Here is a 27,854-nt window from a genome sequence, read left to right on the forward strand (position 1 = left end):
ATCATTAATTTGATCAGTGAAAAGTCCACAGTGGTTACATGGTATTTCTTCCTGCTCTGTTAAATGTGGGTTCTTTGGAATTGTTTTCCAAGCAGAGATTTCATTTCTTATTCCAAAGGAAAGATTACAGCTTCTTTCAATGGAAACTATTAAAATGGGTTATTGATTACTGGAGTCTATGAAAGATCTCAGCACATTGTAATTTACTGAAAAGGGAGATTTTGGTATTTATCATGTGTCAGTAAAGGTATTCCAGTATCTCTTTTGACAAGATAATTGGGTAAAATTGCGCATCAGGCAAACTGAATCATAGGCACGGAAGAATTAAGTGGGTGGGCAAGGGGGAAAGTAGTGTTGATTGAGAGAGACTATATCCAGAATCAAGTCAAACACAGATGAGCTAAAGCTGTTATGGTGTAGTCATTGTCCATTTTGTAGATGAGTCTGCTTTGAATACCCTGTTTATCAGGGTGTTAGGAATGAAGTATGACAGGAGAACTCTTTTATTGCTGCTGGGGAGAGAACTAATGTCTGCATTATAGAAAGAATCCTGTTTTCAAAGTAGTTGTTAGTGTGGGCACCTGACCTCGTCAGTTGGTGGCTGCTTTGTGATTAGGTGAACAAAACGCACACTGAGTCCAGACAGATCTGGGAGCTTGGTCTTAGGCAAGTCACTTAACCTCTCTGGGGGCAGCTTCTCATCTACAATTTTGCTAATTACCTGGATTTAACTTGCCTCGCATAGTAATCAGCATAATGAGTGCAAGTTTGCTTTCCCTTCTCCATTGGGCATGTTGTTCTGCCTACAAATCTTTGTCAATAAGACTCATCTTAATGGGATTACACAGTTTCTTATTTACTTCTTCACTACATTATTTTCAGACTTCATTTTGCAGATCATGAAGGAATATCAGAAATTCTGTGAGTCGCTTTCATGTAGCACTGTGTGTATAGTATCTGTCAGAGATGACATTGCATATTTTGAATAGTGATAGTATCAAGAGCATTTTCCAACCAGCCATCCATTTATACTACTGTTTCTTATGCAGACGTTGTGCTTTCTTGTCTTGATCCTTGTGTTTACATTATTTTTGCTTCATTCCTTCCTGCAATGCCAAGGTCAAGTACTTCTTTGTTAAGCCTTCTGTTATCATTCATATCTACCTCCTCTGAAGTCACAGCTTTAGGGACCCTTAATTGGAATATACTTGCCTATGTACTTGCATAGCCTACTCTTAATTGGAATATACTTGCATGCCCTTTGTCAGCCCATCCCATTATTTTGCATGGTTGTTTAACTCTAAGTATTTGTAACTCAACTAGGTTTTCAAATCACTAGATGAAAGCTCTGTGTTGTAAATCTTTATACCCTCCCCAGTGCTGAGCACAGTGCCTTGTCCATAGAGGACACCTGAATCTTTGTTCATTCACCCATCAATTTGGCACTCATAAGATGTGTTGAATGTTTCTTTTATAGCACACACTGGTGCTTGGAACTGAGAAACTAAAGATAAAGAAGATGTGGTCTCATCTTTGCCACAAGTGGTACATAGCCTAGTGAGGGAGACAGGTAATGAAAAGTTAAAGCATGTTCTGAGTACCAGACTAGAAGGATATTCAGAGGAGGCGACCAGGGACATTTTTATAGACAGGAATATTTTTGTAAATATTTTTGTAAATGTTTGAATTATGTCTTAATAGAAAAATAGGATTTCTCTTGAAGTGGAAATTAAAAGGGCATTTTTAAATTACTTGATAACTTTGACTTTATAGATTTTTGCTCTTATCCCAGGTGTTACCATACTCTCATAGAAATTTTTTTTGAGGAAGATTACCCCTGAGCTAACTACTGCCAATCCTCCTCTTTTTGCTGAGGAAGACTGGCCGTGAGCTAACATCCAAGCCCATCTTCCTCTACTTTATACATGGGACGCCCACCACAGCATGGCTTTTGCCAAGCGGTGCCATGCCTGCACCCGGGATCCGAACCAGCGAACACTGGGCCACCGAGAAGCGGAACATGGGCACTTAACTGCTGCACCACTGGGCTGGCCCCTCACTCTCATAGAAATTTTAAGACATAATTTATATTAATTTTATCTATGTAACGAAAAGCATGATAAACAGGGTATCATATTTCAGAGAGGTTGCTTTTAAACTATATGAAACCTAACTTTGATACTGCCAGAGGTCTCACTCACTGCCCCCAGATACTGTCACTGCTCCTGTTGAAAGCCCTGGAAATTGGGCATTTCTCTTAGTGCCAAGGGCTGCCTGAAAGACTCTTAAAATAGAAAGTTGGAAGCTCATCCTCATGGAGCATCAGGATTACACTGGGATAGAGGCACTGTGTTCTGTCCAGGGAGAGGCACAAGACCAAACCTGTGCCCTCTTCCCCTTCACCCAAAAAATACAAACTGATCAACCAAACAGAACTCCTTTAAGATTTTTTTAACAGTTTAACCCTGAATGACATTTTTTATTACATTATAAAGATATCTAAGTCAAGATGAAAATATTAAGACATGATATTTTATTCAAATAGCATTCATTACTACAGATAATTCAAGTGAAAGTGCAAGTATTTATTCTTTCCTGTTTTAATTTTATTTGAACATAGTACCACGTTTGGGTCTATTGAATATCAGGTTCAAGGCTATTGGATGTAAAACTTATGCCTAAAAGTTGGGATTATTTCTTCCCCTCACCATTTCCTATATTCCTGAAAGAATAGATTGTTTACATTTTTGTAATGAAGCTCAGATTTTAAATTTTTCCTGTGACGCGAGTAAATAATGCATAGTGGAAGCGGACAGATCTGGGGTCATTCCCTAGCTGTTAGCATTGGGCAACTCTCCTCGCTGCAGGAATGCGAAGTAATACCTACTTTACAGGTTTCTCTAGACCCACGTGAGATAGTGTGAAAATTGTATAGTACAGTAGTAGGCATTTAACTCATTTGTTTCCCTTTGTATGAACTAACTGCATCCTGGTGGTTTACTGTCTTTGATTAGATAGGAAAAAGGGACTAATAAGAAGTAGCTTTTCTTCCTGAGTTAAAACAAAGAAGCATGTTGATTAATAAACGCGCCAAATCTTAACACAATTTCTTTGTCTCAATTTCAGTTTGTCCACAGTAGAAATTGAAAATCGAGTCCAAGCCCTTCATCTCTTTGAGACTTTGAAGACTGATCCTGAAGCCTTCCACAAGCACATGGTCAAGTATATTTACCCCACTCTTGGTGGCTTTGACCATGAAAGGCTGCTGTATTATTTCACTCTTCTCGAAAACTGTGGCTGTGCAGATTTTGGGAAATATGCCATTAAACCAGAAACCCACATTCGGCTGCTGAAGAAATTTAAGGTAGTTGCATCAGGTAAGATGATTGTTTTCCTGCTTGAACTCATTGTTTAAATTAAATCCCGGGATTAATTTTCTGCACACAGTCGTGTTCATGCATTGTGGCTGGCGCAGGTCTGAAACCACAGGATTTTGATGCTAATTGACTTTAGTTAGTATCTTTCCAAATCCTTCACTTACTGCTGAGGGAATGAAATACCAGAGAACTGAGAAACCTATTGAAAGTCACACAGCAACTTATAGGAGACTTGGTAGTACTAAAAGTTTTTGACAAATGCTCTAGAGGTTTGTTTTTCCCCCTACTCCCATTGGGTATATGTTATCTATATAAATGACAAGGCTGAGACACTTTGCAATAGGCAATTTGGCACAATTTCACTTTATTGGAGCCTATATATTTAAAGTATGTCTAGAACCCTTAATTAAGATCCTTTGAATCCTTGATAAATTGTGGAAATCTTTTGAATGGTGTCTATGTTTTTTTATGTTCATAACTAAGAAATTAAACACATTGATATCTCTCAAATCTGTATGATCCTTATAATTTACAAGGCGTTTTCAAATCTGTGTTTATTGATATTCAAAATGATTCCGAAAATTTACTTCAGTTTATCAGTGGTTTACTGAGTAATCAGGTTAGACCCTGGACTAGACACAGAGGATGAGCAGTAAGATTCCATTCTTGCCTTCAAGTAGTTGATGGGATGCCAGATAAATAGCAAATGAATGTAATTTGGTTTGGTGAGTGCACTGATGGAAGAAAACAGAGGTGCCATGGAGGGATTGAAGAAGCAAGGAGATAGTGCCATTTCCAGTGCACAAATGAGGGAAGTGAGGCACACAGACGTTAAATGACCTGTCTAGGATTGCACAGTTGATTAAGTTGCAGCTGGACTAGAACTCAGATCTCCTGGTCTCTCTAACTGACAAACTAAACTATCTACCCTAACTAATTGGTAGAGAAATCTTTTCCTTCAGCCGTCCAGAGGGCTGCGTGTGTGTTTGAAAGCTCCCGTATGTTTACGTTGGAATGAGCTACTCTCTTTTTTTCCTTTCCTTTCTAATAGGTCTTAATTACAAAAAGCTAACAGACGAGAATGTGAATCCTCTGGAAGCGCTGGAGCCAGTTCTTTCAAGTCAAAATATCTTATCTATTTCCAAACTTGTTCCCAAAATCCCTGAGAAGGATGGACGGATGCTTTCCCCAAGCTCTCTGTACACCATCTGGCTACAGAAGTTGTTCTGGACTGGAGACCCTCACCTCATTAAACAAGCCCCAGAGTCCTCACCGGAGTGGCTGCATGCCTATGATGTCTGCATGAAGTACTTTGATCGCCTGCAGCCGGGTGACCTCATCACTGTGGTGGATGCAATTACATTTTCTCCAAAAGCTGTGACCAAGGTAACCAAAAAGAGTTTAAAGTAGATTAAATGCTTTAGAAGAAATGAAATTGCTCGTAACATTCTGTAGATTTTTTTTAATGTTCTTTCTTGAAATGGAGAATACTTACATGTTTGGCATTTTAATGTTTTGCTAAGCATGAGGTATTATAATTGGGAAATCATTTTCCTCTATCACAGATGTGCAAGTAGTCTAAATCAGACTTGACTTTCTCATTTACACATACGTTTTGTACATGTTAAAGTTCTCATAATATGTCATTTTATAGTAAATCCTCCGTCCTGTTCTTTCCACTTGACGAGTGGAAGGAACCTCCAGTGCCCAGCCCACATTACCTGCATTGAGAGGCAGGCTAACAACTTCGCTGTGGTTAAATTGAGCCCTTAGAAGGTTTCACATGAATACCATGTAGTATATGGCTTGGTGATAGCATTATCCATGGGAGTCTAGGTTGCATTTTCCAATGTCTACTCTATGCTCCAGTCTGAGCCCTTTAACTGGATTCTAATTCCTGCCTCCATCCTTCAACAATGTCTGGTTTCACGCAGAGTAGATAATGTAGGTCGTTCTCCTCCCCTTCTTGCCCTCTCACCCAGAATTAGTGTTAAACAAGTGTGAATTGCTCACTGCTTGGACGGAGGGCATTGTCTCTCCTAGAGAAATCTCCCAGCCTCTGGTCTCAGCTGCTGAGCTGCGTTGCCTTTGCAACTTCCTTTGCATCTTTTCCTGCCCAGCAGATTTCCCCCAAGGTGTCAAGTCTGCCCAGTACCCCATCCCAAGTATTTTTATTATAACTAATGTGATCCTGAAAATTGAGTGTAAAGGCTAAGAATTCAAGTCATTCGTTTGGAGGTTGGCACAGGTAGAGGTTCAAACATCTATGGGGTAGCTAGTTTTAACTAGCTCACTAGATTAATAGCTGCAGATAACCAAGGACTTTGTTTCCTTATTATTTTAACTTGTCATTTAGTTAATAACTTGGTTTTAAATTTTACATCCACTGCTATAAAAAGGAGACAATGATTTTTGTGTGTGTGTATCCAGTTTTTTTTTTATTGTGGTCATAATAGCTTATAACATTGTGAAGTTTCAGTTGTACATTAATATTTGTCATACACCATATAAGTGTGCTCCTTCAGCCCTTATGCCCACCCTCCACCCCCCGTCCCCCTGGTAACCTCTAATTTGTTCTCTTTGTCCGTAAGTGTGTTTATATTCCACGTATGAGTGAAATCCTCCGGTGTTTGTCTTTGCCTGGCTTATTTTGCTTAATGTAATGCCTCAAGGTCCATCCATGTAGCTGTGAATGGGATGATTTTGTCTTTTTGATGGCCGAGTAGTATTCCATTGTATATATACCACATATTCTTTATCTAATCATCAGTCGATGGACCCTTGGATTGCTTCCACGTCTTGGCTATTGTGAATAATGCTGCAATGAACATAGGGGTGCCTAAGTCTCTTTATATTGTTGATTTCAAGTTCTTTGGATAAATACCCAGTAGTGGGATAGCTGGGTCATCTGGTATTTCTATTTTTAATTTTTTGGAAATCTCCATACTGTTTTCCACAGTGGCTGCACCAGTTTGCATTACCACCAGCAGTGAATTAGGGTTCCCTTTTCTCTGCAACTTCTCCAACATTTGTTGTTTTTTGTCTTGGTGATTATAGCCATTCTAATGGGCATAAGATGATATCTAAGTGTAGTTTTAATTTGCGTTTCCCTGATGATTAGTGATGTTGAGTATCTTTTCATGTGCCTATTGCCCATGTGTATATCTTCTTTGGAAAAATATCTGTTCATATCCTCTGACCATTTTTTGATTGGGTTTTTTGTTTTTTTGTGGTTCATTTGTGTGAGTTCTTTATATATTATGGAGATTAACCCCTTGTCACATATGTGATTTGCAAATATTTTCTCCCAGTTGGTGGCTTGTTTTTCCTTTTGCCCTTAATATTTTTTCTTTGTCATTGACTTTTGCCAGCTTTACTCCTATATGCCTTACAGTAGGTCTTTTTACATTAACGTAGTTGGGAGTTCTGGTAGAATCTTTCACATGGATTTCCATCTCCTTCCCCAGGGTTGGAAAATTCTCTGCTCTTATTTCTTTGAACAAGCTTTCTGCTCCATTCTCCTCTTCTCCCTCTACAATACTTAGAATCCTTACGTTGCATTTCCTAATTGAGTCAGCCATTCCTCTGAGAGCTTCTTCGTTTCTTTTTAGTCCTACTTCTCTCTTCTCCCTCTGAAGCATTTCTATAGTATTGTCTTCTAAATTGCTAATTTGGTCTTCCATATTGTCAGTTTTATTGTTTAGGGAGTCCAGATTTTTCTTTATCTCATCCATTGTGTTTTTCATCTCCAACAATTCTGATTGGTTCTTCTTTATAGTTTCGGTTTCTTTTGTGAAGAAGTTCCTGAATTCATTAATTTGTCTTTGTGTTTTCTTGTAATTTGTTGAGTTTTTTTATGATAGCTATTTTGAATTCTTTGTCATTTAGGTTATGTATTTCTTTGTCTTTAGGGTTGGTTTCTGGGTACTTATCATTCTCCTTCTGGCCTGGAGATTTAATGTACTTTCTCATACTGCTTGATGGTGTAGATTTTTGCCTCTGCATGGTGTTATTATCTGGTCCCCACTGCCACATGCCTCCACTGGGTTGGGATCAGGTGCTGTGAATTCTGGGCCCAGTGTGATCAGGTACTCCCCAGCTCTGGCCACTGACTGCGTTTCTTTCTGTGCGACCTCTGGCCAATGGCAGATCTGGAGCACTGGGCAGGGGGAGGGGTGCTTTCCTTCACCTCTGCTTCCCCTGCCTCTTCTCACTCTGTGCGGAGCTCTGGGCGATTGCAGGACTGGAGTGCCAGGTGGGGTAAGGAACACTTTCTTATACCTGCATGCCTCCCCCAACTGCTGCCTCTCACTCCGCCTGGTGCTCTAGGCGCTCACAGGGCTCCACCATCCGCTGCTTCTCTCTCCATGTCATGCTCTGGATGATTGTGGGGCTGGAGCACTGGCAGGGATGGATGGGGCGCCTCTCCTCAGCTGCGCACCTTCCCCAGCCAGCCCCTCTCTCTTTGTGCCGCGCTCTGGGTGATTGTGGGCTGGAGCACTGACGGGGACGGGGAGCTTCTCCTCAGCTGCTCACCACCCCTAGCCAGCACCTCTCTCTCTGCACACCTCCTGCGGATCAGCTTCCACTTCCTCTGGAGTATCCAGCCCCACCACCACCTTCAGATGTATGGCTGCGTGGGTCTCTCAGACGTCTTTTGTGTTTTGTGTATGTCCTCTGTTGGTGTATGAATGTCCTTTTGGTTGTATTTTAGGGGGGAGAGTCCAAGGGAAGAGCTCACTGTGCCTTGGTGCTGATGTCACTTCCAGACACCAAAATTTTCAGAAAGACTTCTAGAAAACTTTAACCTTGGGAAATTCCATTAGCTAAATTAAATTCACTGGGATTTGAATAAGGGAAGAAAAGTTGAGATAGAAAGGGTCTTTCTTCATGTTCTTTTTCAGATATGCCCAGTAGCTATTCTTTGTATCTAGGGTCTTTTTTTCATATTGGCTGCTCTTACGGAGTTTCAAATCCAGAGGGGCAGGCAGAAGGGGATCCACGAGAAGTGCTTACTAAGGGTGGGCGTTGGCATGAGGCATTCATATGAATGTTAAGAAGTCCTCACCCACAGGAACATAACGTGCAAAGGCAGAATCCCCAGGCAAACTCTGCTGCCCGACAAGCTGCCAGTATCCTCAGATTCCCAGCATGCTGTGCGCACCGTCCCCATTTTTGCTGTGTTTAAGGAAGAAAATAAGGATGATTTTAAGGGGAGGTAGCATGATATATTTGAAAAGAGCACAAGGTTGGAGTCATGTAAACCTGGCTTTGAAATCTGAACGTGCCACTTATCAGCTCCGTGGTTTAGCCTCAGGAATCTCTGTTCCATTTTGCCTCCTTAGGGCAGAGGCTGTGGCTGAGTAATCTGTGAAGCAGATAATGTTATTACCCTGAGTTTAATAGGTGAGGAAACTGAGGTTCAACAACTGTAACTTGGTAATAGAGGAGCCACCAATGAACTCGAGGAGACTTATCCCAGGGACTTTGCTCTTAGCCACTGAACTGTTCTGTCTCTAGGAAGTCATGAAAGAAGCTGCTAGAGTCAAGGGACGTGAAGCCATGCTAGGAATGTGGGAGAGCACTGGGACCAAAGAGCCCAAGCGTTTTCAGTACAACTGGAACAGCCCGTCATACAATGTGTCCAGAGCACAACTGAGTCTAAAGGGGGAGGTTAGACACTTCCCACACTGGCAAAGTGTGGGAAAAGACAAGAAGAGTCCAGCAAACGTTCGTTTCTAATCTCCAAGAAGGAGAAGAGGTTCAAAGTCTAAGTATTAACAACGCAGGAGGTATGTTTTGGAAGGAAGGGACTGAACCAAGTGGGGAGTTGAAATCCAAGGAAATGGCTTCAGAGCTGGGTGGGCCCTGTGAACTGGCTGAAGGAGCTAGACAACAAACACACCAGCCAGGAGGGTGGAGGGACTTCACTCTGAGGCTGTTTCCCTCCCCACAGGCTGAAGGAGGCTTTAAGTGTTTTATATGAAGGCAGGAACAAAGCCCAGCACGGCCAGCCAAGGCCATATGCTAAATGTGAGCACGAATATGGAGTAGACAGCTCCAGACTTTGCAACAGCAGTTACTTACTCATGCTTAAACTTGAGTTGGGTGTAGAGTCCACTCAGCATTCGGATACTTAAGATGTTTTACGGCAGACAATTTTCAATTATAGCACTTTCTTATCATCTTAGTTTCTTAATCTTGTACCTTTAAAATATCTGCCAACCACCTGAAAATGTATGACACACTTGTTTGTGCACATATGTGCATTTTTCCTGAGGAAAAGATACAGTGTCCCAATAAGGATTGAGTCAGTTAATTAGGGCATTGCATTCTCTTGGTTCAGATGGTATAATCCTCAGCAAGATAGTTTTTTATTGTAAACTCTCTCAACAGGTGGTTTTCTACTGAGTTAGGGAAGCTATAGAAAAGTGAGACAGATACATTTAAAATTAATTTTACATCCTTAGTCTAGCTTTATATTTTTCCCCATTTTATTAATTGCAAGCTTTTAATTTTCCATCAGACAGGAAAAGTATAAAGTTTAGATACAATGTATGTTTGAAATCACACAGTGCTGTCCTAGGGAGAGAGAGTATAAAATTCGAATTGAAATACAGTCTGCACATGTCAGAGGACACATTTGGAAAAGGAAATGCCGCTGGATTTGGCCAAATTTGCAAAGCACCAGATGTTCCCACAGCTTGTACATGATGTTAAAGATGTGAAATAAGTGTATACTACTCCTATATAGTGTGCAGTTTTCACATGTGTGCCCACATGTAATTAAGAACCAAACTTTTGGAAAGAACTGGTGAACTAATTCTAGAGTGTGTAAAAAGAACAGTAAACAATTGTTCAGATACTAGAATTCAGATGGGAATATCCTCAAAGCATGAATTTAGTTTAGTACACATTCCATGATAAAATAAACCAGAGTAGAATCTTTGACCTCATGATAACAGTCATTCAGTTGCCATTTGCATTAGCAGAATTCTTAGAAGTTCTGGAGAGAATATTCACAAGATGGTATTATGTCATGTAGGCAGAGATTAAATCTGCCTGACATTTGAGGTGATGACTATGCAGAAGGGAAAAGAATACAAACAATACAAAAGAAGGGAAAAGTGCATTTGCTCTAAATCAAAATTGTCTCATTTTGCTCAAGTCAGGTTAGTGTTGCTGTCCTGTTGCTTTTCCAATTCAGTGATTAGAAACATTTTTGTAGAAGGGACAGGGAGCAAGTTAGTGAGTTAGAAATCAAGGAAAATGATCAAAGAAGTGGAAGTTTGGGTCAAAACAGTATCTGCTTGGTTCAGATATGATGTGATTAGGTAAGGGCGAGCTTATATGTAATCTCAGCCTTCATGTTTTATACTTCCCTCATGCTTTGAAATTCTGGTATAGCTGCATCCATAAATAAGGACGTGGAAAATACTCCTCTTACTTAGGAAATGCTACCCAGAAGTTTGTCAGGCTCCTTCTTTAAAAGCTCCAGGTGATCACTGAGTTAGAAGAGGTCTTTTGGTATCCTGCCTGGGGCTTCTCAACTTGGAATTGGATAGATATTAACCACCCTCTCCCACCCACCATGGGCCCACTGTTGCAGGTCCCACCATTTATTTTTGATGGGAACATGCTATCTCCTTCAGGTTAGAACAGAAAAGTGAGAACCACTTATCTAGTCTGTCCTCTGACTTTCAAGCATCATTTCTATTGATAACTAAGCCACTACCCCTAATATATATATATATATATATATATATATATATATATATATATATATATATGGCATCTTTCTTTGGGCTCCTTATAGTTCCCACTTTTTGGTTCTGCCTTCAAGAGCCATGAAAACCATGTAAGGGCATCTCTTTTTCATATTATCACAGTTCAAATTCTCGAAGTAAGCTACTCTTCTTCCTTATCTTGTTTTCTTCCTTATCCTGTTGTCCAGACTATTTGACATAAAAATCTGGAAGAATAAATTTATCTTAAAAACCATGATGTGACCTGAAAATAAAATTTATTTCATTAAGTCTTGTCTCAATCAAAAGGCTCCATTGTAGCTATAATTTTAGGGTCTTCACAGTGCTAATATTTTTAAACTAAGGATGGCAGCACATTTTTCACCATAATGAGCAATTGGTGTCTGAAACCTACGTAAAAATGTTCAGGTAGTGCATATTATTACCTGATTGCGTGACTTGCTGTGTGACTGTCTGGTGCATAACTTAAATGCATGTTATGTAGATTCAGACTGAATCACTAAGTATTTAGGCATTAGCTGTGTGCCATACACAATATTAGTTGCATTGGCGACATTAAGATATAAAAGACATTCCTGTACGAAATTTTAAATGAAATTTTTTTTCTTCTGCAATAAAATTATTATAATTGAGAATTACACTCCTCATGAAATTAGAAATTCTTTGAGGGGTAGGGATGGTGGCTTTTATCTCTAATTCTTCAGCTCCTAGCACAGTATAAAGTAGGTGCTCCTTAAGTGATTATTTAGATAATTAATTATTATCACAGATTGGTGACTTAAATCTTTTGATCTTTAGATGCCTTAACATTCTTTTTTTTTTATTTTTTTATTTTTATTGAGTTAATGATATGTTACAATCTTATGAAATTTCAGTTGTATATTATTGTCTGTCATTCGTGTTGTAGGTGCACCCCTTCACCCTTTGTGCCCACTCCCCACCCCCCCTTTCCCCTGGTAGCCACTAATCTGTTCTCTTTGTCTACATGTTTAAATTCCTCATATGAGTGGAGTCATGCAGAGATTATCCTTCTCTAACTGGCTTATTTCACGTAACATAATTCCCTCAAGGTCCAACCATGTTAGTGCAAATGGAATGATTTTGTTCTGTTTTACAGCTGAGTAGTATTCCATTGTATATATGTACCACATCTTCTTTATCCAATCATCTGTTGATGGGCACTTAGGTTGCTTCCATGTCTTGGCTATTGTAAATAATGTTGCAATGAACATTGGGGTGCATGGGACTTTTGGAATTGGTGACTTCAAGCTCTTTGGATAGATACCCAGTAGTGGAATAGCTGGGTCGTATGGTAGTTCTATTTTGAAATTTTGAGGAATCTCCATACTGTTTTCCATAGTGGCTGCACCAGTTTGCATTCCCACCAGCAGTGCATGAGGGTTCCTTTTTTTCCACAACCTCTCCAACATTTGTTACTATTAGATTTAGATATTTTTGTCATTCTAATGGGTGTAAGGTGATATCTTAGTGTAGTCTTGATTTGCATTTCCCTGATGATCAACGATGATGAGCATCTTTTCATGTGCCTATTGGCCATCCGTGTATCTTCTTTGGAGAAATGTCTGTTCATGTCTCCAGCCCATTTTTTTGATCAGGTTGTTTGATTTTTTTGTTGTTGAGTTGTGAGAGTTGTTTATATATTATGGATATTAAGCCTTTGTCAGACACATGACTTGCAAATATTTTTTCCCAGTTAGTGGGTTTTTTGTTTCCATTCTGTTTTCCCTTGCCTCGAAGAAGCTCTTTAGTCTGATGAAGTCCCATTTGTTTATTCTTTCTATTGTTTCCCTTCTCTGAGAAGACATGGTGTCCGAAAAGATCCTTTTAATACTGATGTCAAAGAGTGTACTGCCTACGTTTTCTTCTAGAAGGCTTATGGTTTCAGGTCTCACCTTTAGGTCTTTAATCCATTTTGAGTTTATTTTGGTGAATGGTGAAAAAGAATGGTCAATTTTCATTCTTTTACATATGGCTTTCCAGTTTTCCCGGCACCATTTTTTGAAAAGACTTTCTTTTCTCCATTGTATGCCCTCAGCTCGCTTGTCGAAGATAAGCTGTCCATAGATGTGTGGTTTTATTTCTGGGCTTTCAATTCTGTTCCATTGATCTGTGCACCTGTTTTTGTACCAGTACCATGCTGTTTTGATTACTGTAGCTTTGTAGTAAGTTTTGAAGTCAGGGATTGTGATGCCTCCCGTTTTGTTCTTTTTTCTCAGGATTGCTTTAGAAATTCGGGGTCTTTTGTTGCCCCATATGAATTTTAGGATTCTTTGTTCTAATTCTGTAAAGAATGTCATTGGGATTCTGATTGGGATAGCGTTGAATCTGTAGATTGCTTTAGGTAGAATGGACATTTTAACTATGTTTATTCTTGCAATCCATGTACATGGAATGTCTTTCCATCTCCTTATGTTGTCATCCAATTCTCTCAGAAAGGCCTTGTAGTTTTAATTATATAGGTCCTTCACGTCCTTAGTTAAATTTACCCTGAGGTATTTTATTCTTTTTGTTGCAATTGTGAATGGTATTGTCTTCTTGAGTTCTTTTTCTGTTAGCTCGTTATTAGAATATAGAAATGCTACTGATTTATGCAAATTGATTTCATACCCTGCAACTTTGCTGTAGTTGTTGATTACTTCTAAGAGTTTTCCAATGGATTCTTTGGGGTTTTCTATATATAAGATCATGTCATGTGCAAACAGTGAGAGTTTCCCTTCTTCCCTCCCTATTTGGATTCCTTTTATTCCTTTTTCTTGCCTGATTGCTCTGGCCAGGACCTCCAGTACTATGTTAAATAAGAGTGGTGATAGAGGGCATCCTTGTCTCGTTCCTGTTTTCAGGGGGATGGCGCTCAGTTTTTGCCCATTGAGTATGATGTTGGCTGTGGGTTTGTCATATATGGCCTTTATTGTGTTGAGGTAGTTCCCTTCTGTGCCCATTTTGTTCAAAGTTTTTATCATAAATGGCTGTTGGATCTTGTCAAATGCCTTCTCTGCATCTATCGAGATGATCATGTGGTTTTTATTCCTCAGTTTGTTGATGTGGTGTATCACATTGATTGATTTGCAGATGTTGAACCATCCCTGTGTCCCTGGTATGAATCCCACCTGATCATGATGTATGATCCTTTTGATGAATTGGTGAATTCTGGTTGCCAAAATTTGTTTAGAACTTTTGCATCTATGTTCATCAGTGATATTGGCCTGTAGTTCTCCTTTTTTCGTGGCGTCCTTGTCAGGCTTTGGTATCAGCGTGATGTTGGCCTCACAGAATGTGTTAGGAAGTGTTCCATCCTCCCTAATTTTTTGGAATAGCTTGAAAAGGATAGGTATTAAATCCTCTCTGAAAGTTTGGTAGAATTCCCCAGGGAAGCCATCTGGTCCTGGGGTTTTATTCTTTGGGATGTTTTTGATTGCTGTTTCAATCTCTTTCCTTGTGATTGGTCTGTTCAAATTGTCTGCTTCTTCTTGAGTGAGCTTTGGGAGATTGTAGGAGTCCAAGAATTTATCCATTTCCTCTAGCTTATCCATTCTGTTAGCATAGAGTTTTTCGTCGTATTCTCTTATAATCCGTTGTATTTCTGCAGAGTCTGTTGTTATTTCTCCTCTTTCATTTCTGATTTAGTTTATTTGAGCTTTCTCCCATTTTTTCTTTGTACGTCTGGCTAGGGGTTTGTCAATTTTATTTATCTTCTCAAAGAACCAGCTCTTTGTTTCATTGATCCTTTCTACCACCTTTTTCGTTTCAATAGTATTTATTTCTGCTCTGATTTTTATTATTTCTCTCCTTCTGCTGACTTTGGACTTTATTTGTTCTTCTTTCTCTAGTTCAGTTAGGTGTAGTTTAAGATTGCTTACTTGGGACTTTTCTTGTTTGTTAAGATGTGCCTGTATTGCCATGAATTGTCCTCTTGATACAACTCTTGCTGTATCCCATATGTGTTGGTATGGCATGTTATCATATTCATTTGTTTCTAGGTAGTTTTTGATTTCTTCTTTAATTTCTTCAATGATCCATTGCTTGTTCAGTAGCGTATTGTTTAGTCTCCACAATCTTGTGCCTTTCTCAGCTTTTTTCTTGTAATTAATTTCTAGCCTAATCCCACAACTAGAAGGACATGCAACTAAGATATACAACTGTGTACAGGGGATGTTTGGGGAGATAAAGCAGAAAAAAAAAAAAAAAAAGATTGGCAACAGTTGTTAGCTCAGGTGCCAATCTTTAAAAAAAAAAAAATTTCTAGTCTTATAGCATTATGATCAGAGAAGATGCTTGTTATTATTTCAATTTTTTTGAATTTGTAGAGGCTTGCCTTGTTTCCCAACACATGGTCTATCCTTGAGAATGTTCCATGTGCACCTGAGGAGAATGTGAATTCTGCTGTTTTAGGATGAAGTGATCTATATATGTCTATTAAGTCCAATTGTTTTAATTTTTCGTTTAGCTCCACTATTTCCTTGTTGATTTTCTGTCTGGATGATCTGTCCATTTATGTGAGAGGGATGTTGAGGTCCCCTACTATTATTGTGTTGTTTTTAACATCTTCCTTTAGGTCTGTTAATAGTTGCTTTATGAACGGGTGCATAGATATTTATAAGCATTATTTCTTCTTGATGAAGTGTCCCTTTGATCATTATATATTGTCCCTCTGTGTCTCTCTTTACCTGCCTTATTTTGAAATCCGTTTTGTCTGATATAAGAATTGCAACACCTGCCTTCTTTTTCTTGCTATTGGCTTCAAGTATTGTCCTCCATCCCTTCTCTCTGAGCCTGTGTTTGTCCTTGGGGCTGAGGTGTGTTTCCTGGAGGCAACAAATTCTTGGATTCTTTAATCCATTTTGCCGCTCTGTGTCTTTGTATTGGAGAGTTCAATCCATTTACATTGAGAGTGATTATTGATGCATGTGGACTTCATGCTGTCAATCTGTCGCTCGTTATCTGGTTTTCCTGCATTACCTTTGTTTCTCGTCCTGTGTGCTTTAGCCTACTCATTGACTACTGCAATTTCTTATGCTGGGTTTTTTAGATTTTTCCTTATTCATGTTTTGTGATTCTGTTCTGTTTTTTAGTTTAGTGGCTACCCTGAAGTTTATGTTTAGAATCTCATGTATAATGTAGTCTATTCTCTGGTGGTCTCTTACTTACTTGGCCTAGAATGATTTTGTCCCTTTGCTCATCCCCTCCTAAATTATTATTTTCATTTCTTATTCCAACTCGTATTATGAGTTTGTAGTTAGAGTGATAAGATTGTCTTTGCTTCGGTAGTTTACTTACCTTTATCCTAATGCTATAGTTGAATATTTGCTATCCTATTCTGGTTCTAGCTATCTGTCTCCCTACTCTGTGGTTGGTGACCCCTTTCTCCCTTTTTTCTTTTTTCAGGTATGAGAGCCATCTTGAGGATTTCTTGTAGTGGAGGACTTTTGGTTACAAATTCCCTTAACTTTTGTTTTCTGGAAAAGATTTAATTTCTCCCTCATATCTGAAGGATATTCTTGCTGGATACAGTATTCTTGGCTGAAGATTTTTATCTTTTAAAGCTTTGAATATGTCACTCCATTCTTTCCTAGCTTGTAAGGTTTCTGTAGAGAAATCCGCTGAAAGTCTGATAGGAGCTCCTTTGTAGGTTATTCTCTTCTTTCTTGCTGCCCTGAGTATTCTTTCTTTGTCTTTCATTTTTGCCATTTGTACTACTATATGCCTTGCAGTGGGTCTTTTTATATTGACAAATCTAGGAGATCTGAAAGCTTCCTCTACACACATTTCTTCCTCAATCCCTAGATGTGGGAAGTTCGCATCTATAATTTCATTAAGCACACTTTCTGCTCCAATTTCCTTTTCCACGTTCTCAAGAATTCCTATGATCCTTAAATTCTTTCTCCTCATTGAATCTGCTATCTCTTGGAGATTTTCTTCATTCTTTTTAATTGTTAGTTCTCTTTTTCCTCTGTCTGGAGCCATTCAGCCTGTCTATCTTCGATTATGCTAATTTGCTCCTCTGTGATGTCTACACGGGCATTCAGGGAATCCGTATTCTGTTTTATGTGGTCCATTGTGTTTTTCATCTCTAGTAATTCTGTTTGATTCTTCTTTATAATTTCAATCTCTTTTGTGAAGTAACTCCAGAACTCGTTGGCTTTTTTCTGTATCTTTCTCTCTACCTCATAGAGTTTTTTGATGATAGCTACTCTGAACTCATTTTCACTTAGTTTACCTATTTCCAAGTCCTCAGGACTTAATTCTGTGTTTTTATTGTTTTCCTTCTGGTCTGGAGCTTTTATAAATTGCTGGATGGTAGAGGAGCGGTTTTTGCTCATGATGGTAGAATTCGATTGCAGTTACAGCCTGTCGCCACTAGATGGGGGTCGAGAGCTGCGCGTTCTGAGCACTCCGCCTTCGGGCAAGATGGTGGCGCCCAGCACGGTTTGCCGGGGGGGAGGGGCAGTTTCTCTCTCACGCTGGTCTGGATTCAGATCAGCTCTGTTCTCTGGTCTCCCAGGGCCCTGGCCTGATGGCGTCCTCGCATACGGAAGCTTTCCTCCATCAGCTGGTTTCCACTGCACCGGTGGCAGGAGTCCTGGATGATCCCCTGGTCGCGGGGCCCCTCCACCGCTCCTTCCCTCACCCGTGGCAGCGATCCCATACTCTAGGGGAGGGAGTGAAGTTCTCTCCTACCACGTTCCACCTCCTCCGAGGGCAGCTCCAGCCTGTCCGTTCTCTGTCTTTTTACTCTGTGGGTCTCTGACAGTCTCGGCATTAGGGGTCATTGGTTGAAATTCAGTTTTTCTGTTTCTTTGGTTTTATTTTGGAGGGGAGAGAGTCCTGGGTCAGCTCACCCTGCCATTTTGCTCCACCTTGCCCTAGATGCCTTAACATTCTTAAAAATTATTGAGGACCCTAAAGAACTTTTGTTTATTAAGATTGCATCCATTGATATCTATCAAATTAGAAATTAAAACCAAGAAATTTTAGAAATATTTATTTCCTTTAAAACTAGCAATAATGTACCCATTATAGATTGACATGAATAGCATATTTTAAGGGGAAATGACTGTATTTCTGAAAAAAAATTAATGAAAGAGTGACATCGTTTTACATTTACATGTCTGGCTTAATAGAACACAGCTGGATTCTCATATGTGTTGCCACATTCAGTCTTTGTTGTTTTGGCTGAAGTTAAGAAAATCTAGTCTTAGACAGATATGAGATTGGAAAGGGAGGAATGCTTAATAGCTGATTATTTTCGGTTGTTTGATACTACTCTGAAAATTAACAAGTGATAGATATTTAAAGACTAGTTGCAATGTGGAGTCTGAAACCATATCTTTGAACTTTTTGTCCTCTATTACATTAAAACCATTGGTCTAGATTGCACTTTGAATGGATCTTTTTACCCCTGTATAGTTTGTAATAAAATGTCTTAGGTATTTGGAACATAGTGGTCCACTGACTTATGCAGATCGTCCAAATGTTGATACATTGCATTATACCATATCAACAAAATCACATGCATTAAGATGATCACTCATCTCAGCAGATGAGTTGTTTAGTATTGGGAAGCTGTCATGCTCACAGTGGTGGATACAAGTTTTCCAAAATTTTAATTTTTTCTTGAAAGCTCAAATTTTATCATTGGCAACAAATACTGTGAGTTGTTTTCCTTGAAGTGACAGGCTCACTTTGTTCACTTTGGAGAAAATATCTGCCACATTTCCAAGTCTGAATAACCATAGTTTGTTTGTTAGTTGTTCTTTCAAGCAAAAGTGATGATCCATGCAAAAGGCAGCTACTTCAGCTTGTAATTCAGACAATCATGCAAATGCTTTCTCCTTATTATGCTTCAGTATACAGGGAAGTGCCTTATGTATAAACCCATTTTTCATACAATATTAAAAACATATGCACTCAATGGTTAACATTTAATAAAATAATAAATTTTACTCCTTCATCAAGTGCGTTCTTAAGTGAAAATGCCAGTGAAGAACACAATTGAGTCTTAATATAGTTTGGTGCCACTCCCTTGATTTGTTCTAAGTGCCCACAGTGTTAGCCACTATTGCTTTTTTACCATTGTCCAAATGTCAATACAGTGAAAGAAGATAATGCCTTAGTGTCATAAAAATAATTTTGACTTTGCAGACCCTTTGGAAGAGTCTTGGACTCTTGTGGTTTGTGGACCACACTTTGAGAACCACTGTCATAGGTTATTGTTTCCAAAACCACAGCCCTCTTTGATGCCTATGTGAAAGATCATTTCAACTTCCTAAGTATTTATAATATAAATAAGAATAATGAAGATATCTTCTGGTAAGTACATAAGGGACTGTCTTAAAATTTCAGTTCCTTAAAATAGAATCACTTCTAATCAGCTTTCCTGGTGTAGAAGTCTTAGAAATAATTTGAAAATATAAGATGGAATGTGTGCATGGTAATGTCATTATACAACACTTTGAATTTATGAACTGTGCAACATATTTTTTCTTTCTACCAATTTTAGCCTTTATAATTTTTTTAGCTAATACATTTATCTTTTATCGTTACTCAAACTCAGCAGGGAGTTCTCTGGGAGAGACATATAAGAAAGGAGAAGGGGCTCAGAATAAGGGTGCACCTCCTCAGGGACTCTCCTTAAAAATTGTGCGCTCAGCTCTATTCCCAGGCCAGGATATCAGATCAGAGAAGAGTGATTTTTCCAGCGCCTATTTGCAGTAGGGTTTGAGGGTGATGCTTAGTCATAGTTCCTCCCCTCCTTCACTCACACCCACTTTTACAATTCAGAAAGATGAAAATAAACATCGAGAATAAATAGATATTAATAACTGTTGTTGAAAGGGCTAGAATTGATCTAGAGGCCAATAATCTCTCTTTCACTTTTACACTTGTTTGAAACTTGACTAGTTAGGGCTGCTCCAGAAAGTAATTCTGTAAAGAAGCCAAGCATGAGTAGATGGTGTGGACAGGCAGGTTGCAGACAAGGAACAGCTACACTGCACATGGCTTTTAGTCAGTTCTCATCCTGTGGGGGAGAGTATGGAGGAGCGGGAGAGAGATGCCAGACGTGTTCCTCCTATAGTTTGTCTGTTGACTGGTGTGAAAGTTTTCTCCTCATCCTGGAATGATGAGGAGTGGGCAGTGGCCTTTTTGTTCCCTATAAGCCTTAACTTATTAGGCTTAATAACAAAATCTCTTGCCAATGAGGGGAGAAAGGAGTCCAGAGTCTGTCAGGATGTGATCCTGGTGCTCCCACTTCATGAGGCCAGTCTTCTCATACCTACAAGTCTTTTGTTTTTTTCCTCCTGAGGTTGGTAGTGGCAATTCAGCTTCTTCTTCCAGAGAGCTCTGAAATAGGTCAGAAGAGCACACTCTTCTAATTCCCTATAGACTAGGCCAAAATTCATTCTACTCCAGTTCCCATTTCAACTGAATTGATGATTAAAACTCATCAGAAGTTAAACAATGAACTTAAATGAGAGTAGAAAATATACCAAGTCTTCCAGGTCAGCAACTTTAAAATGGCCCAAATTTAAATTCCCATTATTAAATTCTCAGAGAGAAATTGACATCCTAAAAATCAAGTCCTCTTGCCCTTGCAGTTAAAGTTCAATTACATCAAAATACAAAATTCATAAGTTAACGAAAGCGAAGTCCATAGTGTATCTTTCCTGGTTCTGCTCTGTCTCAGCCAGAGAGGTCTGGTGTCGGTGTCTGGGTGATCCCAGGTTCCTTCAGCAGAATACACCTCCTTTCACTTGAGCAGTGTAACTTCTGCAGCAAATCTGAGGTTAAATTAATCGCACCTCAAGTTTTTCATGCATCTTATTTTAAAAACTCTAAAAGAACAATAGAAAAAATAAAATTCTATCAGCATCAGCCCCATAACCATGCAATTTCAAAAACTTGGGCAAATTTCAACCCCTGAAACAGCCAGCCAAGTGAAACAAGTTTCCTTGAATCCTGTTCTTAGTTTGGTTCCAACACACATTCCTAGAATGTTGGCTCGGTGGTGTGGAGGGAAGGAGAGTACACAGAGAAAACCTTACTGGGTTTAGCTGTGCAGGATATCAGGTCAAGCCAGTTGTCCAGAGCTTGGCTGGGAAGGTCTCCCATCAACAGGTTAACTGTGGCGTATGTTTGCTGTGGAGGAAGGAAAATCCATCCATCCATACTGTCTCCTCTCTGAGACTGACTTATTTTACAGGTCCGTGTCTGTAGTCACTGCCTTGTCCATTTCCCCATTGAAGCCCTGTGTTGTTCTCACTTAAGTATCACAGTGGCTGCTGTCACTGCCTTTTTGCTGTGGAATCCCACTTGTCTCAGAAACCTGTTTCCTTGGGAGGTTTGCCACTCATGCCCATGTGTGTTTCAGCTGAAAACCACCCTCAGTAGATCTCGCAACTGAAGGCAGTGTAGATGTTTTTGAAATCTGTGCTGCTAAGGACCTGGAGAGGACCACTACCTTTGTTTGGTGTTCATCCCTGAATTTTATGCTTGTGCTACTTCCGTGGGAATAGAAATATTTCTGTCATGTCTTTGGGGTTTGATTGGGAAAGAGCTGTAAATAACATCCCATCTTCCCAAGTTACCATCAGTTAAGAGAGAACAATCAGATAGATGGAAATCAAAATACCAGCTTTATTGTTGGTAGAATTGGGGTGGCGAATGTGGCTTGATTCTCCACATCAGCTTTCCTCGTGCTACAACCTGTGCCAGATCTTCAGACAACCCTGCCAAACTCACAGTTAGGTCTGCAGAGCGTATGTGCCTTCTCAGAACGGCTGCCTCCCATCTTGATTTCTGTTCATGGGACCTGGAGAAGTGGCTTCTAGATCACTGCTGCCAGTGGAACTAGAATGGGAACCACATGTGGAATTTGGAGTTTTCTAGAGCCATGTTAAGAAAAGTAAAACAAAATAGGTGAAATTGTCGTAAGTATCATTTCAACATGTAATCAATATAAAAATATTATTGAGATTCCTTACATTCTTTTTTTTTAATATATACCCTTTGACATCCACTGTATACTTACAGCATATATCAGTTTCAGACGAGTGACATTTCAGATGCTCAGTAGCCACGTGAATGTGTTGGACAAATGTGCTTTTCTCAAACCGGAGTCTGGGCCTGACCCACAAATGTTTACCACTGGAAGGACAAAGGCAGAAGAAAAGTGTGTTCTCCTCACAGTCAGGCACTTCTCAAAAAGAAAGGGAAAGGACTGGCTATCCATAATCAACTTGTTATCCACGTGTCATTACATGTCACTCCTCCTCCCCGAGGAGTGAAAGGATGAAGAGAGAAGCAGAACTTACCTTCTTGGGCTCCGTAGGAGAACTTCCTGCGTTATGGGCCAAGGTAGAACTCCAAAGGGGGACGAAATGGTTCCTCCCACACATACCCAAATGGATGTCAAGCTAACAGTAAATTATAAGACCTTGGAAATTATCTATCATCTACAGAAATCACTGTCCATGCTATATAATAATGGTGATAATAGCTACCATTTATTGTTCACAATTACATACCAGGCACTGGCTCGACACTTTACCTTATCTCTAGTAATCATCACAACAGCCCTGCAACATAGGTATTTTATCTCATTTTAGAAATGGGTAAACTGAAGGTTGGAGGTTAAGTAATTTGTTCAAGGTCAGAAGCCAGTTAGGAGCTGAGCCAGAATTCTGTGCCCAGTCTTATCTGCTCAGTGTTAGAGGTCTTTAGCAAATGATAATCCTTTTCTTCTTTAGGTAGGAGCCCACTATTTTCTGAGGCAACCTATGCGTTTATTGTGTACGTTTGTCATTCTCTTATATGCACCCCACATCCGCCTGTTTGATCTGTCCTCCTTTCTATAACAACAGAGAAATGGAGGCACTTCCCCCTCACCATGGCTGCTCTTTGGGTAATGGAGTAAATTATACCATCCATCCCCCAACGGTTTATATACCCGTTTCTTCTTGATTCCTCGGATAATCTGGATTCCATGTGTTTCAACTTTAATCACCTTCTCCTTGGCACAGTTTATTTTATATGTGTTCTTCCTTAAAAAAAAAATCCCTCTGTGTATTAGTTTTCTAGTGCTGTTGTAACTAATTACAACAAACCTAGTGGCTTAAACACAAATTTGCTGTCTTAGACTTGTGTAGGTTAGAAGTCAGACAGGGCTTCACTGGGCTAAAATCAAGATGTCAGTGGGGCTGCATTGCTTTCTGGAGGCTCCAGGGGAGAATCCATTTCTTTGCCTTTTCCAGTGTCTAGAGGCTGCCCTCATTCCTTGACTCGAGACCTCTTTCCTCCATCTTCAAAGCCAGTAACATTACATCTCTCACACCCTTCTGTCTGCACATCTTTCTCTCTGATGAAAGCCTGGAAAGGTTCTTACTTTTAAGGATTTGCGTGATGACGTTAGTGCCTATGTGGGTAATCCAGGATAACCTCCTCATCTCAGGTCCATGCCGCTAATCACATCTGCGGTCTCTGCCAAGTAAGGTAGCATATTCAGAGATTTCAAGGATTAGGATGTAGACATCTTTGGGAACTGTAATTCTGCCTATCTATATCTTTACATATAAAAAGGTTTTAGAGACTTTATTGGCTTTCTAAGGCTTTATAAGAAGGTTTTATAAAAAGCACTAAAGTTAAAAACCAAAATGGAAAAATGGTAAAAATCATTGAAAAATATTTAACTGAAAGTTGAAATCTACTCTCTTAATACAACAAATTTTTGTTTATCTGTGAGTAAATGGATTTTAGTTTATTCAAGATTTAACATTTTTACTTTAAAGCCAAATAAACTACATGCATCTCTAATTACTCATGTGTGTATATGTGTGTGTGTATATTGATCTTTATTGGAGTATATATTACAGCAATGAATGAAGTTCTTTTGATCATCATGATTTTCTAAATTGAGAGGATGTATATCTAATACACATTTGTCTTAGAAGACACTGCATTTCTGAAGCTCCTGTTCCTAAGGGGAAAGTGGCATACTCATATATCTTTTGGGACTTTCGTTTTTTAGAGCAGTTTTAGGTTTACAGCAAAATTGAGAGGAAGATACAGAGATTTCCCATACACTTGCTGCCCCTGTACATGCATAGCCTCCTCCATTATCAACATCCCTCACCAGAAGATATATTTGTTACAATTGATGAACCTATATTGAGACATCATAATCACCTAAAGTTGTAGTCTACCTTAAGATTCACTCTTGGTGTTGTATGTTCTGTGGGTGTGGACAAATGTGTAATGACATGTATCCATCTATCCATCATTAAAATATCATACAGAGTATTTTAACTGTGCTAAACATCCTCTGTGCTCTGCCTATTCACTCTCTACCCCCAAACCCTGGCAATTACTGATCTTTTTACTGTCTCCCTAGTTTTGCCTTTTCTGGAATGTTATATAGTTGGAATCACACACTATGTGGTCTTTTCAGATTGGTTTTTTTCACTTAGTAATATGCATTTAATGTTTCTCTATGTCTTGTCATGACTTGATTAGGTTTATTTCTTTTTAGTGCTGAATAATAATCCATTGTCTGGACGTACCACAGTTTATCCATTCACCTACTAAAGAACATCTTGGGCACTTCCAAATTTTGGCAATTATGAACCCACCTGCTATAAACATTCATGTGCAGGTTTTATGAAATAAGTTTTCAGCTCCTTTGGGTAAATACCAAGGAGTGCATTTACTGGATTGTATGGTAAGAGTATGCTTAGTTTTGTAAGAAACCCCTAAACTGTCTTCCAAGGTGATTGTACCATTTTTCATTCCCACCAGCAATGAATGAAAGTTCCTGTTGGATCACATCCTCACCGGCATTTGATGTTGTCACTGTTCCAGATTTTGGGTGTTCTAATAGTTCTAATAGGTGTATACTAGTATCTCACTGTTGTTTTAATTTGCATTTCCCTAAGGATATATGATTTGGAGCATCTTTTTATATGCTTATTTGCCATCTGTTTATCTTCTTTGGCCAGGTTTCTATTACAGTCTTTGGCCCATTTTTTAATCAGGTTTTTTTTAAATTGTTTTAAGAGTTCTTTGTGTATTTTGTAGAACAGTCCTTTATTAAATGTGTCTTTTACAAATATTTTCTCCCAGACTGTGGCTTGTCTCTCATTCTCATTATGTTGTCTTTTGCAGCCCCAAGTTTTTAATTTTAGTGAAGTCTAGCCATCAATTATTTTCTTTCACAGATCGTGCCTTTGGTATTGTATCTAAAAACTCATAGCCATACCCAAGGGTGTCTAGATTTTCTCTTATGTAATCTTCTAGGAGTTTTATAATTTTGTGTTTTAGATTTAGGTCATGGTTCATTTTGAGTTAGTTTTTGTGAAGGATATAAACTCTTTGTCTGGATTCATTTTTTTGCATGTGGATGTCCAGTTGTTTTAGCACCATTTATTGAAAAGAAGAATTTTGCTCCATTGTTTTTCCTTTGCTCCTTTGTCAAAACTCAGTTGGCTGTGTTTATGTGGGGCATCCTCATTTGTTAGCCATTTTTCCCCCTAAATTTTATGATGTTCATTGTTGCAATTTTGTAACCATACTAAACTTGACTATGAAAGTGTTATAAAAATTACTTAGTGTTATGGGGTGACTAGATGTTAACTCATAATTTTCTTTTTCTTAATCTCATAATAAGTATTTTGCCCATTGATCTCTGGTTTTGGCAGTCATCATTTGATGCCTTTGATTATGAACTGAATGAGTTTTATTGACTCCACATGCATTTAGAAAATGTTTATGTGAGCCTTTTTTCATTGCTGTTGTTCTAAGTGCTGTAAACAAATAAGAGACTGCCAAGCTCTTTGCCCTTGAGAAGCTCACAGTTGATTGGAGCAAGTGTATGTATGCATATCAAATGACTTAAAATTTAATATAAGAAGTACTGTTTAAGGATCTTAACAAGTGCTGTGTGTACAAAGGAAGACATAATCAGTAAATATTTATTGGATGCCTGTTATGTTCCAAGCACATATTTGCTAATAACGATACCCAATAATGACTATTTCAGAGTTTTTAAATGTGCAATGTATACTACTCTCACCTGACTTTCAGCTAGCCTGTGTGTGTTATTATAGTTGTCAACATTATCCTTCCATTCCTGTACTTGAATGTCTTTGCCTTTAAGGAATTGTTTTCTTCTTTTTTCCAAGGTGAGAGTTTAGTTTGATAAGCATATCCTATCTGAAAAAAATGCAAAAAGCAGTAGCTTAGGAGATAAGCATAGAAGAGCAAATCTAAAAAGGAATTGTTTTTCCCAATATGACTGTCAAAGGCACAGAATAAATGGAAACAGATAGAATACTTGAAAGATAGAGAAAACATACTTGATATAACATAACATAATTTACTCATAAATAAATAAGATATAGACAGTCGAGAAAAATGATCTTCTGTTAGAAGACTCCAAAGAAGGGAAAGGCTTCCCATTAAAGGTTTTGCGGTATTTACACTTCCAAAGTTGATTATTTGTTTTACTTGCCCTTTTTCCATTTATTAAAAGTAAAAAATCCATACGTTTCTAGAGAAATCAATCTCATTTTCCCTTTTGGCAGAGCATTTTCATGTTTTCAAGTATGCATCATTGGTTAATTCGTTCATTCACTGAACAAATATTTATTGAGTGCTGGGGAAGAGAGTTGATAAGATGGCCCTTAATGATCCTTACCTTCCAATGTTTAATCCCTTATGTAATCCTGGCTGCTAGAGACTGGCTGGACTTATTGATTTACCTCTAATAACAGAATATAGCAAAAATGAGGGGATGCCACTTACAAAATTAGATTACAAGAAGCCTAGGGCGTCGTTCTTGGGCTTTCTCTCTCTCTCTCTCTCGGGTCACTCACTCTTGGTTTCCATAGCTGCCATGTTGTGAAGAGCCCCACATGGCAAGAGACCAAGGCTGCTAACAACCATGTGAGCAAGTCTGGAAGAGGATCTCCTCCTGCCACCCAACCAAGTCATCAGATGAAACCACAATCTTGGCCAGTGGTTTGATTGTTACCTCATGAGAGAGCTTAATCCAAAGGCACCACCTAAGCCACACCCAGATATATGATTCACAGAAACTATGAGATAATAAATGTTTGAAGCTTCTGAATTTGGGTAATTTGTTATATACCAGTGGAAAATCACAATCAGTGCCTGCTACATATCAGAAATTGTTCTCAGTTCTAGGTATATAGCACTAAGCAGAATAGACAAACAACTCTGACCTTGGGGACCAGACACTAGGGAAAGGTGGAAACTAGACAATAAACAAAAATGATTAAGTTCAGACACGTGAAATGGTAATGAATACAAGTGAAAAATAAACCTGGGAAGGACTCAGGAGTGCAGGACAGCAGGACTGTTGCAATTTAAAGTAAGATGGTCAAAGAAGACCTCACTGAGAAAGTAACATCTGAGCAAAGACCTTAAGGAAGTAAGTCAGCAACAAGCTACTTGGTTGTCCAAGGTAAGATGGATTAGGAGGTGAAAGTCCTCACAGGGAACGTGCTGGGACTGTTTGAGCAACAGCAAGGAGGCCAGTGTGGCTGGAGTGGAATGAGAGAGGAGAGCAATGGGAAACGAGATCTGGTCAAAGAGGTGATAGGAGACACAGGGCCAGCTTGTATGAATGAGAAGCCATTGGAGAGTTTTGATTGGATCTGGCATTTTAACAGGATCACCT

At 39.0% G+C, this 27,854-nt stretch overlaps 1 protein-coding gene and 1 long non-coding RNA gene across 2 annotated transcripts in view; one reads left to right on the plus strand and one right to left on the minus strand.

Moving 5' to 3' along the window:
• Positions 1 to 27,854, plus strand: part of NBAS (NBAS subunit of NRZ tethering complex) — a 331,876-nt gene that overhangs the window by 235,067 nt on the left and 68,955 nt on the right. Inside the window, exons 43-44 of the mRNA XM_014731302.3 lie at positions 3,127 to 3,377; positions 4,429 to 4,763. Coding sequence (XP_014586788.2) covers positions 3,127 to 3,377; positions 4,429 to 4,763 — 586 coding nt within the window. The remainder of the gene's footprint in view (positions 1 to 3,126; positions 3,378 to 4,428; positions 4,764 to 27,854) is intronic.
• On the minus strand, positions 21,773 to 27,158 carry LOC102148407 (uncharacterized). The gene is made up of 4 exons (XR_288474.4): positions 26,957 to 27,158; positions 26,226 to 26,365; positions 22,191 to 22,306; positions 21,773 to 22,044 (listed from the first exon to the last, which is right to left on the minus strand). It is a non-coding gene; the product is annotated as an uncharacterized lncRNA (long non-coding RNA).

This window comes from Equus caballus, chromosome 15 (genome assembly GCF_041296265.1).
Source record: "Equus caballus isolate H_3958 breed thoroughbred chromosome 15, TB-T2T, whole genome shotgun sequence".
NCBI classification, from domain to species: Eukaryota; Metazoa; Chordata; class Mammalia; order Perissodactyla; family Equidae; genus Equus; species Equus caballus.